Source organism: Haliaeetus leucocephalus, unplaced genomic scaffold (genome assembly GCF_000737465.1).
Source record: "Haliaeetus leucocephalus isolate CR32 unplaced genomic scaffold, Haliaeetus_leucocephalus-4.0 Scaffold2, whole genome shotgun sequence".
NCBI classification, from domain to species: domain Eukaryota; kingdom Metazoa; phylum Chordata; class Aves; order Accipitriformes; family Accipitridae; genus Haliaeetus; species Haliaeetus leucocephalus.
In genome coordinates this window covers 6,982,510-6,997,967 of record NW_010972438.1, presented here as the reverse complement: position 1 = coordinate 6,997,967, position 15,458 = coordinate 6,982,510, and the positions used below count along the sequence as shown (strand labels likewise).

At 36.3% G+C, this 15,458-nt stretch overlaps 1 protein-coding gene across 1 annotated transcript in view; it reads right to left on the bottom strand.

Moving 5' to 3' along the window:
- SUCLG2 (succinate-CoA ligase, GDP-forming, beta subunit) overlaps positions 1–15,458 on the bottom strand; it is a 132,917-nt gene that overhangs the window by 56,902 nt on the left and 60,557 nt on the right. Inside the window, exons 3-7 of the mRNA XM_010570812.1 lie at positions 15,022–15,121; positions 14,805–14,895; positions 8,439–8,591; positions 7,373–7,462; positions 4,893–4,989 (exon numbers count right to left, since the gene is read on the bottom strand). Coding sequence (XP_010569114.1) covers positions 4,893–4,989; positions 7,373–7,462; positions 8,439–8,591; positions 14,805–14,895; positions 15,022–15,121 — 531 coding nt within the window. The remainder of the gene's footprint in view (positions 1–4,892; positions 4,990–7,372; positions 7,463–8,438; positions 8,592–14,804; positions 14,896–15,021; positions 15,122–15,458) is intronic.

Here is a 15,458-nt window from a genome sequence, read left to right as displayed (position 1 = left end):
TACCATTTCACTATGCAAGTAATTTGATTTGTACTATATCCAGATTATAATTACTGACTGAAGATAATTAATTTCTCAATGCAAACCAGTCAGATTTAAGTGCCTTTAAATGCTGCATCCAGAAAAATCTAATAGTTTTTCTTTCTGCTGTGTTTTGATTCATATTGCCATTGAAACACACACATTGTACGTGTGCATGTGCTCACGAACATTGTACACATCTCTGCAACTAGAGGTCAAGTATAATTAAAAAGACAATTTTTGGTCTTTGATATAGATACCCATCAATTAATATAACTAATCACACAATCTTTTTGGTGGACAAATACCTCTCTTGGTTTGTTTTTGTTTTGTTTTTTTTTTTTTAATATACAATTGCTTAACTTGCGGGAAAATACCTAAGCAAAAAGCAAACAAAACATTTACACAAACAGGAGAGTCTCAGTTTTATGTCTTGATTTGCATTGGGTTTTCTTGTTTTGGTTTTCTGATGTTGCTGGGGTTTTTGTGGGTTTTTTTTAAATACATTTGATATGTAACCAATACCAGATTAAATTAAAACAGGATCAAATTTTGTTTCAGTGACTGCAGTTTCAGAACTATTCATGAGTGTTGGTGCATAATAAATATCTCCTGGAAGAGTCTAGATCTTAGCCTGTCAACCATCATGTGGGAATCTGCCAAAAGGAGAAACGTCTGAAGTTCATAATACACTTCTACTGTACTACAGCTGCTTTAATTTTTTTTTAACAAGACCTGTACCATTTTTCTTCTTCAAGCTTTCAGTTCCTTAAATTGCTAAAACAACTCAAACCTAGAGTAAAACTGCAGTTTCAGAGCTCTGTTTACCTTGCACATGAACATCCTCAATGTCACATTAATAGAATCTAATTTCTACAGAACATTCATCTTTAACAAAGTAACAGGAAAAACACCTATTAATATTAATATCAAACCATTTTCACCATCAAAAGCACATTGTTACATGCATGATAGATTATACAAATGAATTTTGCTTTTAAACAAATATCAAAGAAAGCTCCAATACTTATATTCATGGAGTACTTCTGTTGTTTTTGCTAGCAGTTTAGGATTTTTGTCATCTGCCAATTCAACAGCTTACACTGAGAGCAAACAAAACAAAAACCCCCAAAGAAATTGGCAGTTACAGGCTTCTGACCCAATAGTGTTAACAAAGAATTTGCTACAAAATTAAACAAAAGGAAATACAAATGGCAATGCATTTTCTAATGGAAATTCACACAAGTGAAAAACACAAAACACAGCAAGAAATAAATCCATCTTAACTGTTACTTTGACAGGAATAATGGTCTTCATACAGAGAGTTATATTTTATCATTAGAAATAACTGCCTTAAGCTACTCAAATGTTCTTCCATTTGTTTTATCTTTATTCTTCTTCAAGACATTTCAGATGGAGAAACTGCTAGCAAAAAAAGAAATAAGCACAGGAAGACTTCTGTATATGTCTGCTAGTAAGACAGCTTTCACAGCTTGAAACCCTCTCTGTTTCTGCTCCTCAGCTTCCTGGATGCAAAACACATGCGGAAAAACCTCAGAGAAAACAACATAAAAACTCCTACCATCCCTCATATTAAGCCCTCCTCACTAAATATGCACAGCCATTCCTGAAAAGCTACGTTGGTAACTAATCCAAATCAGTTCATTTCTTCCACAGTGCCACCTCATAGTAGTCCAGCTAGGATGCAAAGTTAGTACCACCGTGGTTCTTTAGGACCTTTTAGGACCACCAGCTTTGTTTCCCCTCGTTCCTAAGTGTCCTCTCCTTCACTTGCCCCTAGCCGTCTACCAGTTTCCCCTGTTGGTACCCAGCCAAACACCTCAACATCTTCAGCACCTCAATGATGCCCCTATTCTGTTATCTGACAGCACTGTCTCTGCCCTTCTCGGTGTCTATACACATCTACAGTGCCCACCCACTAACTCCCAAGACATACTTAAAGGTCTTCCTTGCAGGACTACATGGCTGAGATGATGTAGGTACTGAACTGGGGATTCTGTCCTTTGCTCTGCTTATTTTGGCAGAATAGTAAAGTGCTTCTGTATTAGTCATCTGAGCTAGCTTTGAACCAGCAAGTGTGAATACCAAACAGCCCAGTCCTGGCACAAAGAGCTCACCTAAAGCTCATTTCCCTGCCTGATAGAAGGCAACTGTCATAGATGTCCCAATTCCTGACATCTGACTGAGCAAAAGGTCTGCCGGGTACCTTCCACACTGCCCAGTAGCGTTAAGGTATCTTGGTCAATTAGTCTACTAAAAAAATTATTTCAACAAGTTTTGAGGAAGGAAGTTTTGTTTTTACAGTATCAGTGGTCTTGAACCCACAAAATAAACCTGGTAAGTACATCAATTAGAGCAGACAAACGTACCAATGAATTTGTATTGAAGTGAACATCATAATCTGCAGGGAAGTTCCAGCAGTTTTTGTTGCACCTATTTTAAAGGTCCCATTCATCTTCCAAAGGTCAAAAGTGTCATGTGTTGCACATTGCTAGAACGTGAAAAATCCAGACCATTCATTTTACAAGGCCCTATTTCATTGTTCTGCTTTAACTTCACCGTGCAACACAAAATGAAGATGTCCTTCTCACCTCGTTCTCAACTGGTTCTAATGAGGCCAATGGATCTATTTAAATGGTGGGGGAAATCAACAGTCTATTGGGTTCTGAAGATTTCCATTTAAAATACAGCCTACAATAGAACTACACTGGTAAACAGCAGGGCTTTTTGTTTCTCTCCCCCAGTACACATTTCACAAACTGCATAATAACCAATGGAGCTAGAGTTAGTTGCTAAGAATTTGGCTTACATTTATTAAGCTGAGGGAGGTTTACAACGCAGAAACTATCGATTCAATGCGTACATTATTACGGTACTTCAAATGATCTGGAAATCTGAACACACAGTGCTGTGAAAGATTCTCATATAAAAAGAGTTAAAGAATTTGGTGTCTGTCCAGAGAGCTAAAGGATTCTGGTGGCAACAACACTAAACTCCCCCACCCTCAACCAAGAAGGAATTCAAAAAAGGTCTGCTATCAAAGCAAAATTCATACATTCAAGCCATAAATATGTTCTTCTAGCTTAGTTTAACCTGAAAACAGCTCATTATGTAAAAACAAACAAACAAAATGACACATTTTATCATTTTTATCATTATCTCTGAATTATCCTCATATAATAGACAAGATATTCCTTTTTGTATTTGTTTTTAAAATGCCACTTTACAACAGAGCACTTCAGTGTCCCAGAGCCTACTTTATAACAAAGACCACCATCTTTTAAGCTGTGTTAATAAAACACTCTGGGACAGGATTTGTTTTACATCTTTTAGACATTTTCAGAGTTGATTACCAGCAGAATTTTCCTTTTAAGCTGTGGACAATTCTCTGCCAATTCTTTTGTATTTTGTTTTTTAATGAAAAGGGAAAAACAAGGATGGACAATTGGAAGAGACCGCGCAGTTTCTAGCCACAGTTCAGCTTCTGAATTCCTGACCAACTGAGCCAAAAATATGGATTTTTAGTGAAAAGCTGTTTATTTTACAAACTAGCTATGGGCACATAAAAAGTATTTTAAAAATGCTAATTCTTTCCATTGGTACTGACTCCTATGAGGAACTCGTGTTCTTAACTGATGTAGCAGTGATCTTTTTCCAAAAGTTTCCAGAACAGCAATTAAGCAGCCACATTCCTAATGCCTGTTAAAATGGGTAAAAGCTTTCTCTTTCCGTTTTCTAATTTCCACTTTAATCTGTAGGCATACCTTATAAAGTTGGTGAAAAGCTGGAATTGTAGTTTTTGACAAACATTGATAAAGAATACTCAGGAAACACCCACCAGCACTTCCCAGTTTCAAACTTCTCTCAAATCACAAAATGACACTGTAGGTAGGGCCTCTACTAGGAAGTCACTAGTGGTTGTGAACCGCAGCCTTTGACACCGAAGTCTCAGCTAGCTCCCCCTGAGTCCACAACTTCTCATCATTACCCATTTAAATCAAAGACAAGAAATAAAAAAGGGAAGGGGCCTGAATACCGTAAAATATTGGCATTATGAGTGAATGCATGGGTAAAAATGCTCTGGCATCAAATGAAACAGCGAGGTGGTAACTACGATTCACCTGGACCAGCCCCACTGTTTCAAAATACCACAGGCATCTTTACATCCTCCCCTCTTCGCCTTTGTCCAAGTTAGTTGGACAAAAATGACAAATGGAAGGAAAGGTTGCAGCTGGAAAACCAACTACTAGAATGTTGTGAAAGCTAACCTAGCTCCTTATTTTTACCCTATACCTTCTTAGCCCTGTATTCACAGTGGAAGCAGATCAGTTACCCTTTTTTGTTCCCGAAGGACGAAGCTAAGTGTCAGTTCCAGCTGGAATTTCTCTTGTGCTCTAGTAGGTTGCAGAGTCATGCACTTACATTTTTAACTTACCCATATGTTTACAAACATAAAATAACAAGTTTCCTTCCACATAATCTCAGTAATTCTAGCAGCATTAACAAAAAAACAAAACAAAACAAAAAACACAACAAAAAACCCAAAACCAAAAAATCCCAAAACAAAATCAAGAAAAATCCAACTTTGTACAAAGAGCAGAAGAGCAGAAAATGTTGCTGTTTCTCACCAAGCGTAACATGTAGAAGCTGATACTTCCAGTATTTGGATGAAACAACAAAAGGTATTGAAATGTAAAATCTGCCATGGGAATATTTATGAATGTTGCTTAAATTACATTACAAAATGAAATTAATGCAAAGCTGCTGCTACAGCCTTCTATGCAATTTAATTTATAGTTTGCATAAATAAAGAATCATAATGCATTCATTTGTTTCCTTCAATTTCTTACCTTGCCCTTCTGGAGTTTCACCAAAGGGATTCACTTCAACCTGAGTGGCATCAATTTTCAAGAAGAGATTATACAGCTTCTTAATTTGATCTGCTGCCTAAATTTGATCAAGCGATTTACAATTACCACACAGAAAAATAAAAGTTAATGTTTTCAAGGCAAAGGTAAACCATTATTGATTATTTTTAATGTATTAAATGTCACACTAGCTCTAGATAACGGCTTTTATTTCTGTTTTCTTAATCATATTTATATAGTATCATAAATAGCTATAATGTAGCATTATGATACTGCAAAACATTTAGTAAATGTGCATTTAAAGACTACATGAACTGGAGATTTTCTACAAAATAAACGGCACTATTACTATGACAAGTTTAATTTAAAAAGTGCCTAACAGCTCATAATGACATATTCTCCAGTATGCTGAGATCCAAGTTGCATTCACGTTAATCAGTCTAAATTCAGAAATCGTAACGCAGTATGTGCACATTAGTGACTTTAGAAAAAAAATATAAATTTCTCCTTCCTACATCAGTCTGAAATGTTTTCTTGAAGAAATTATGTCAGAAGCATGCTTGTTTACTCTCTACAAGATACTCTTATTGTTCCTCACATCCATCTCTGCAACTGGTTCTGTGGCCGAAAGTATTGCGACTGACTACTAACTTCCAAGTCTTTTGCTCTTATAACATTTTTCGATTAACAGAACAACTTAAACAACAGCAACGTGAACGTGCATAAAAAAATTCCTTTGGTTCATTACACACTGACAACCTATTAGCTGAACTAAGTTTGCAGATGCAGAAGTGCACTAATAAAGAACCATTCAAATTTGTTCCTCCATTACCGATCAGTTAACTGAAGTACACAACCCAAAAATATCTGGGACCTCTCCTAATAAGCAAAGTGAATGAGAATAAAAAAAAACAGAAGTCAGCTTTCTCCCATAATGTCATTCATAAGAAAGAAAACATTACCACTGGAAAGACTCAACCCCAATACTGCACTACATCAGGAAGAACACGGTGACGGATGTTCCCATCTCCCTCTACTGAGTCCTGACACAGCAGCACCTGGAGTGCTGTGTCCAGTTTTGGGACCAACACGTCTAAGACTCTTTATAGAGTTACAGTTTGGAAGCAGCATACGAATTGCTTATGAAGTCTTCCCTGCTCAAAAGTCATCAGCTGAAGCATTCTCAGTGGTTTTGACTTAAAAAAAATTATCAGTTATAAATCCGCACCCATCAAGGCAGCAGTTTCCTTGGCATGAACGCGCCGGTTGACAAACTATCCTGATAACACATGGCTAAGGCTATCAACAGTGATGCTAGGGAGGAATTCCCACTGTGCAACCCCACATTGACTCTGGGCAACCTGCAAAGCTGTTGTTGCCCTAGTACACTGCTGTAATTTTAACAGATCACCAGAATCGCTTAACTTTTATTAAGGGCTGCTCCATCTTTCAGCACCTCTCTGAATCAGGCAGCTTAATGTCAACATTTCTCTTTCTCAAGGTCTACAAGTACTGAGCCTCTTCGAGGCAAAGCATAAAATCCCAACCTAGAAATAGTGAATGTATAAGTAAACACTAGGATTTGTCTGAATAAAAACTTTGTCTCTATGCTTCACTAAATTCCTTTGAGTTGAGGAAAAGAACTGCATTCACTGCAGCATTATTTAAATGTATTGTTGAAAAGTCCATATACTGCTGTTAATTATTAAGTACCAGAACTCTTCAAGGGTTGAAAGGTTCTACATAATCATTCCTCCTCATTAGATATACAGCTATATCTTCAGATGTGTTAATCAAGTTAATGATTATGCATTTGTTAATTGCACGGTTGGGATGGAAAATAATTAAAACTGCTGAATTAAAAATAAAGGAGTTCTACAAAAATGACTGTTTGATACTACTGAAAAAAACTAGGCAAAAGTAGCTTAAACAAGCTTTCCTCTTCTCTGCAAAATGATTCATAAAGGCAAAATATCTTGCATATTTGTATACAATATGGAATTCCAATATATATAGAAAAGAGATACTGAAAAAACAACAAGCTGGCAGCCTTCTGGCTTTGAGTTGAAGACTGGGGAGGGGGGAAAAAGGCTTCAATGACACAGAAAGATACACTTCTACTTCTCCCCATATTAAGGGCGAAATTTTCAAAAAAAGCTCTACCCATGCAATTCACTGAGCTTCAACAGAATTCCAATGAAATCAAAAGAAACCCACATGGTGTAACAGCATGTTGTCATCAATTGCTTCAAAGACCAGGGACTTTCACTTTGGAACAATAAGGATCTTATTCAAATTGCTAAAGCCTGATGACAATTATATAGGTGCAATTTAGTATTTAAAATGTCAAAACGGTCCTGATCTAATGGACACTTAGCCTTTCATGTCTATTTGGAAAGCATTTATCATATAGCTGGGCTAAAAAGGCTTCAGTAAAATCTGAGGGAGTAGAGTCAGGTTACCTGCTGTTGCAAAGGTCCTTTGAATCCCAAATTTTTTGCCATTTGCAATGCCTGATGATCCTTTATGCCTTCAAAAATATCTATTTCTTCCTGTAACAATAACGTGCATAAATACAACTAAATATTCAATCTGAATGGAGATTTATAACTTCAAAAGGAAAACACTTAGTATACATTTGCAAATTAGTAATTAAAGCATGGCTGTTTGCCAAAGCTTTCAGACTGAGGCTATAGCAGCTGCCTATAGGGTATGTTATAATTACCACACCAGCTATGAAACAGTCCTTCCAAAAAATATATAATTCTTCAGGGTGGCATGCTGACAAGACAATGTGACACCCAGTTTTCACTTTTAATTACTGTACAGATGGCGTTGACGAATATTTAGTCCGTTAATTTTTATGACATCTTCTGGAATATTTTCAAGGCGATGAGTGTCACTGCCCAGTAACACTGTGAAGTTTATGTAATTTTAAAATGCACATTAAATATTTTTACAATTTTTTGAATAATTATACTTGATTGTATCAATTATTTTCCCAGATGAATAGCTTCTCTACTCGTTATCATGCCACAGTAACATAAAAAAATACTTAAATATAGTCATCGTTAAGAAAGCAATTATAACAGTTGTATTTCAGATGCAGAAGTCATCCAGGTACAAAGAAATAATTAACAACTCTGTCAAATAGAAAAAAACAACCCTAGAAACAATAACCATGTTGGCACTGACCCACTTGTGATAAAACTGTGTACCTTCCTGAAAGTGAAACTCACTCACGAAACATTTCAGATATTAAGTTTAACATATCATATAACAGCCAGATTTAAGCTCTTTTTCTAATCAAGCTGGAGACACAAACACTAACAAAAACAGATGTTAAACATGCTTCATTCATCTACTAGATGACAGATCTGATCCCCTATTTGGTGAAACACAATTTTTATGGTTCTTATTGTCTTCTTTCCATACACGGAAGAAGGAAAAATGGAAGGGGGAGGGGAAGATATATTCTTTTGGATAACTGACAAGGAACATTTTTAGTGTAAAATATTATTTTAATACCTTAAAGATAAGTTCTGGGCTAGTAACCGCAACTTCTTCTATGTCAACGCCACCCTGTGGACTGCCAACCATAACAGGTCCATTGCAAGCTCTGTCCATCAAAATTGCGAAGTATGTTTCCCTGGAAATATTCAGTGCTTCTGCAACCATCACCTAAAAATGAATATAGGGAAGAAAAAAACCAAACTAGCAACAGTTCTGACGGGTCCATCTAGCTGGTGAAGCGGAGAACATTGTGGCTCACATTTTGTGCATTGCCTTAAAACGCAGCAGTGTGATACCTGCTATCCTGAAAAGAAATGTTTGTTTCACTGCTTTTACAAGATATTACAAACCAGTGATCTTTTGCCCAAGAAATCCTCTCTCCCTAAATAAAAGACTCCTCTGATGCTGCTGCTCTCACTGGGGCATGTACCAAGCAGTATAAACCAGGAACACCTAATTGCTGGGGTTTTCCCAAGAAGAGAATCGTTGCTGCTGCTGTGTCCAGAAAGGGGACCTCCATATTACCTTTTTATTCCCAGCAAGCAATTTAACATACTGTCCCCAGAACAACTCAAGTCACAAGGGAGTACAGTTTGCCAATCACATAGATGTAAGGGAGGCTATGTTGGCTTTCAGATGCATCTCATCAGTAGTGCCGTTCCTTACCAGTAAAGTCTCAGGCTTAAGTTCTCTCCCTCATTCTGACAGAAAGCCATCCCGCACTTAGAATCTCAGCACTGAATTCCTACCCCACTTAAGTACTTCCTAAGGAAATGGGTTTACAGATAATTCTGCCATCCAGCTTTTTACTTTCAGTTTAGAGACACAAGTAGATGTGGGACCTTCAGATACCGGCACAATCCAGACACATAATTTATTTCTCCAAAGAGCTATTAATTTCTATTTACTACTATAAATTACAGAGCCCTTCCACACCAGTACCTGGCAGATACCTCAGCACACAACAACAAAGATGATTCAAGTCCTACATCTTTGGAATCTACAAGTACTCACATTAAAATTGGGTGGGAAAATGGCCCATATAAATTCTTTGTTACATTTTTTTCTCTTGCCAAAAACATGCCAAAGTCAAAGTCATTTTAGTATTACAATAACCGTACCTTCCTCTTCATCTGAACTGTCAATTTTTGTAATAGTTTAACAATAGCTATTGAAGCAATTTCAGAGATTAAGTAGTTTTACAGTTGGCAAAGGGCTCACAAAACTATGTTTTGATGCAAGAATACTAAATTCCCCCAAATGTTCTTCATCTTAAGAAGTAAAAAGTCTGCATATGATCACTACTAATTGTTCCTTATAACAGGTGCCACAAACTCAGGTGCAAAGACTGTAAATCTGCTCTGCACTACAGTTTTGCTTTTCAACCGGCAAGTTGCGCAGCCACCTCTGCAATTTAATTAGCAGCATAGCTTCTCCTTACGACAATCAACTACATTCTTCCTTAGCACAGCTACTATTTCCTGCCTTTCAATGGAAGTAGCAGAAATCAGGAAAATCACTTCCCTAAGATTAATATAATTAAGAAGGATTAAGCACCAATGTCTTTCTAACATGGTCTGTTTATAAAGCGACAGTTTTGAACAATGATTGTAGATGAAGATCATCAGTCTGAATGAAACATGAAGTGAAATTCATTCTACCAGTCAGCAGTTCAAACTCCTTAGATCTGAAAGGCATGTATACGTACACCTGCAGTCTTAAAACTCTGCCCACCCGGCAAGAAGTGTTCCATCAAATAAGTATTCCTGGGGTTTTCATAGTTCAAGGACTATAAACAAGAAAGATGCACTATACTTTCACCCACATCACTTCTTTGACATTCTACTCCAGAGCACACAAGAAAGAATGTACGTACCTTCTGCCTGGCTGTACATCTTAACAGAACAGAAAAAAAAGCAAGAGACAAGGAATTAAATAAAGTCCTCTGTGCTCAGAATGGAAGAAAATATGCTATTTCTTTATGGGTTTTTTTGACTTGGAAGAAATTTGCTTTATAGTAATTCTGTTTCCTTCTACTTTTACCTTGCTTTATTCATAGAACATAGGGTGATGTAAAGGAATCATTCAAATAAGCGACTGTCCAAAAGCAAACCAAAGAAAACTAGGGTGATGGAGGCAACTAAGAATGTAGAAAACTACCGCACTACTTAAAAAGTATCTGCCTACTTTAGGCTACTATAAAAGGATGCTAAAAGCCAACTTCAGAAACATAGCTCAGCTACCTACAAAGATTTGTCAAATTAACAAGCAAAGATATGGAAAGCATCCTTGATTTGCTACCATTAGTCTTTTTACCTGCATGCATGTTTTCACCTTCTTACATATCCTGCATCAATGTATCTGAAAAACGTGAATCAACTGCTTTAGACATAGGTCAAATAAAACCAATTGGTGCTACTGGATCTTGTCTGAGCTATTCAGACAGTTTCTGCAGTGCTCAGGAACAGGGCCAGATTTAGGATGGGAATCCACTCAACAAGTCTTGAGGAATATATTTGCAAGCACAGCAGGTGGAACTTACATTATTAAATCAGGTATCTTTTCAACTGTTACTTCTGACCCAGGTGATTTTCCTCAGTATTGCTAATTAACCATGTCAACCTTGACAAATACTTCTCTGTCTTAATTCATAAAACCATTGAGAGTCCATCTACTTCATAGTAGGCAAGCTTACTGCAGAGTAAAAATTGTCAGACTGTGCAACATCTCTCATTTCTCCCAATGAAAAACAAGTTTCTTTCCTTCACCATCCTCCCTGTTTGATGCAGAGCAAATACAGGGAAAGTGGTGTTCAAGGTCTTTAAATATTATTTGTTAAAGTCTACCTATCATTCACCTGACAAAACTTATGCAAACACATTAATGAACAGTTAAGAGTAGCGAAACTGAATCTACAAACTGTTGACTCTTCTCATATCTTGTCTGGTTTGCTTATGATAAAGAATGTGAAGCATCATTATCGGTTTACCACATCAGGTTTATATTTAAAATGTCCTGGGGAAAAATCAGTTTTCTTTAAAACTCCCTGACAACTTCAAGCTTTCCTTCTTAAAAACAAATCACTACCTAAAAGTTTAAGTCATACATATAATTTCATAAGGGTAACTATAACAGCTCTTTTATACTGAATCAAATATTCAAAATGTTAATTTTGTTATTGCTTGGAGAGAAAACACAGGTAGCAAATTCTCAAGTTGTCATGATAAGAGAAGACTGTCTTCTCAGATAACCAAGCTCTCCAAATTCCAAGCTGCCATAAGAGGATTTTATGTAAACTCACAAAATAGCTTCCAAGTTACAAGGGAACTGAGGAGACTGCTATTTATTTAAGAAACATCAATCTAAAGAAGCACAAACATGCTTTAAATTCTGTAGTAGGCGCACAAGCTGAGAAAACAAGCTGAAAACACCATTTTCTGCTCCATCATTATTCTAATTGTAGAAAATTTCTCTTATTCCTTCCTTAGAAATACATGTAAAAGGTACGAGACTTCCACTCCCCGACTTGACACTAGCTCATTGATTGCCTCACAGAAACTGAATTAATAACTATTTTCCTTCTGAAAAACATTTATTACCTAAATTTTTTAAAGCATATGAGTTCAAACTTTCCAGAACGCCAAAAATTTCAAAAAAAACAAAACCTAAAACCATGCCTTTTCTTTTCTTCCTGAACTGCAATTTTCTTTAAGTACATGTACACACACATATTTTTATATACACATACAGAGAAAGCATATGCCTTGAAATAGAACAAAAATGCCAGCTATTAATTCTCAACTTTCCCACTGGTCTTAGCAAGCTCAAAGAGTCTGTCCAGCATTTTCTGTGCACTAACTAAGCACTGCATTAAATGACATCTTAGACATAGCTAAACTTATACTTTTAATCATATTACTGTAGTTCGCCCCTTGATTAAATTTTCAGTGTTTGACATTGTAGCCCTGATACTACAAACCTGAATGCCTCAACTCCTTTAACTACTTCGAAGATCCTAGAGTGAGCTAACTTTGGAAAAGATAAATGCTTTTAAAAGACATTAATTTTTCTGTGAAATGGTCTTTTGATGACCTAGATGCATAATTTTAAACATGCTTTCTTCACTATCTAACTAGCAATGAGGAAACCATTGGCCAAAGTGTTATGTAATGAATTAATTTAAAACAGGGTGCATGCTCTTTCCATACACTACCAAGAATCAAGATCTTAACACCAAAAATATAAAACATACTATTACCTTGTTACATATGTGAGCAATGAAGACATGAATTGGCCTATGGCTTTTAAAAGCCAACTCTATAATCAGAATGGAAGTCAACAGATGAAAACAGATGAAAAGCATCACACTGGTTTATCATGCATCGATATTAAAATACTTGCAAGCTGTGTCCTGAAAAGTTTCCATGTAAGCCTATAGCAAAGGAAAAATACACAGTCTATCAAGGCTATATACTTTCCTGTACCACCAAAATAAATATCTGAAGTTCAGCAATGCAAACTTCACCTTAAACTTCACATATGCCCTAGCTGCTTACTCTTGACCATTGTTTATTCATACAAGCAACGTGTGGATGGGGAGGAAAGCAGTTACAAGTTAAATCTTCTATAGCTATTCTATACATGGTACGAAAGCCATCTTAATATAAATCCTTTGAATAATCCATTTCAAAAAACCCCAACACCCATACTTTTCTCTCATTTCTATCAATTTCAAAGAGAATTAGAAGTTTCTTTTTCAGAACTGAATATGTAAATGAATGAACAGACTTGCACTCAGACAAAAGAGTGAAATTTCCTGTACTGATGTATTCAAAGTAGGTCAACTAGGGCAAAAGAATAAAACCAAGGAATTTATAAAAGAAAGCTGCTTTTACAATACAAATTTTTCAAAGCAGAGTGCCTTAATATGGGAAATATATATCCTTTTTTATATCCTTAGTATTATCACGATCTCTGACAGACATGCCCTAATAGTAATACTGTTCCTTCTTTTTAATAGCTAGTATTTCTTTTTAACAACTACAAGGAGTGATGGTAATCTGCTCTCCCTGCTCCCCAAGAGAAGAACCACCTGAGCACCTTCCTCCAGCTCTCATTAGACAGTATCTTCCCAGACAGGTGTTCCCCTTCTATGCTAATACACCAAGCTGTTCACAATATATTAAAAGTGAACTGCAGTTCTTTTCAGCTCATGCCAAATTAACTCCTGGCATCAAATACAGCGTAGCTCTTGACTACATACCTGTATGAAGATCCTTGCTCAGTAAAACAAAGCAAGAGATAAAAATATATATAGTAGATAGGCAACTGCTAGGATTTCCTGACTTACAGAATTTACTAAGGTAAAGGAGAATCTTGCTGAAGGGCAATCTGTGCTTCTCCTATTTAGGCCAATAAAGAGCAATACATTTATGCTGACACCTTGCAGTATGCACCATCATAGGTCAATGAATTACCACATACGAGCTGAACCACTGCCATGACCACATTTTACTCTGTATCTGCAACAAGTTAGGAGGAATCTACTTTTACAGACTTTTTTTATTTTTTTAAATAGAGATCATTCTCATGCAAACCTTTCAATACTTAAAGGGGGCTTATAAGAGAGATGGGTGCAAACTTTTTAGTAGGGCCTGGCGCTATAGGATAAGGGGTAATGGTTTTAAACTAAAAGAAGTTAGATTTAGACTAGGTATAAGGAAGAAATTTTTTACAATGAGGGTGGTGGAACACTGGTCCAGGTTGCCCAGAGAGGTGGTAGATGCCCCATCCCTGGAAACATTCAAGGTCAGGTTGGACGGGGCTCTGAGCAACCTGATCGAGTTGAAGATGTCCCTGCTCGTTGCAGGAGGGTTGGACTAGATGGCCTTTAAAAGGTCCTTTCCAACCCAAACTATTCTATGATTCTATGAAAGTCATCTGTCTCTGTCTTTAATAACAGTTGCCCAAAGCTGAGGGTGAAGGAAATATGGATAATATTATTACTACAGGTAATCATGTATATATTACTTCTCTAAGCAGAACATCAATAAACATGTACAATTAATGCTATATATATACAGTTATGCTAACATTTAGTATGTACTTGATAAAGGATGAACATATGACAAAGGATTCCCTTCAACAGAGGTAGCAGAAATGAATTTATTTTTCCACCACTAGGTATGCTGAAATTGATAGACAAAATACATACACACACAGAATGAAAAAGTAACTTTTTTTTTCTTTCATCAACTAGATGCAATCAATCAGGCATTGGAGAAGGAATGAAAAAAATAAATCTATGTCATACACCCCAGCATATTAATGCAAAATTGCAGCTGAACATAGTTCTCAACTTTCAAGAGGCAAAAATCTTACCTTTTTAACTGTCACACCGTCCTTTGGAGTTTGTTTTGTTGACAGATTGTACCCAATCATCTGTTTAGCAAGCTGTTCCACAATCTTAGGGCTACAAAGGAAAAAGGTTAGTTTATTGAAAGATATTAAAAGAAACAGTCACACAGCTATTAAGCAAACAGCTTAAATATTACAAGAGAAGCAATTTATTTATGCTTTTTCCACTTTAAAGACTTACTCTTTAGTTAGATGCACTCCTCCTTTCAATCCACTATTGAAAATACCTTTTCCTCTCCCTCCAGCCAGAATCTGTGCCTTCAGAACAATTTCTTTTGCCTCTGTAAAGGAAAAACACATTGTTATTCTATTGTGTGTCACTTATCGAGCTTGTTAGTTAAGTTTAAAAACCATTTCCAGGTTAGAGTCTTTAAAAACAATCAGAAGTTGTTTGTAACTAGTGAGCAATAAAACTAGAGTCAATTCAGCATTTTTATAAAGCAACCTTGCAAAAAAGAATTGTTCAAGTTAAAGGATATATACACACACTACTTATTAGCTGGATAAATATGTCATTATTTAGATCAAAACCATGCTATTAATGCTACACGGCCTGCACAACAAACCATATAACCAGCATACAGTTTGACAGCTTACACTCTGGCATGGTTTTTAAAA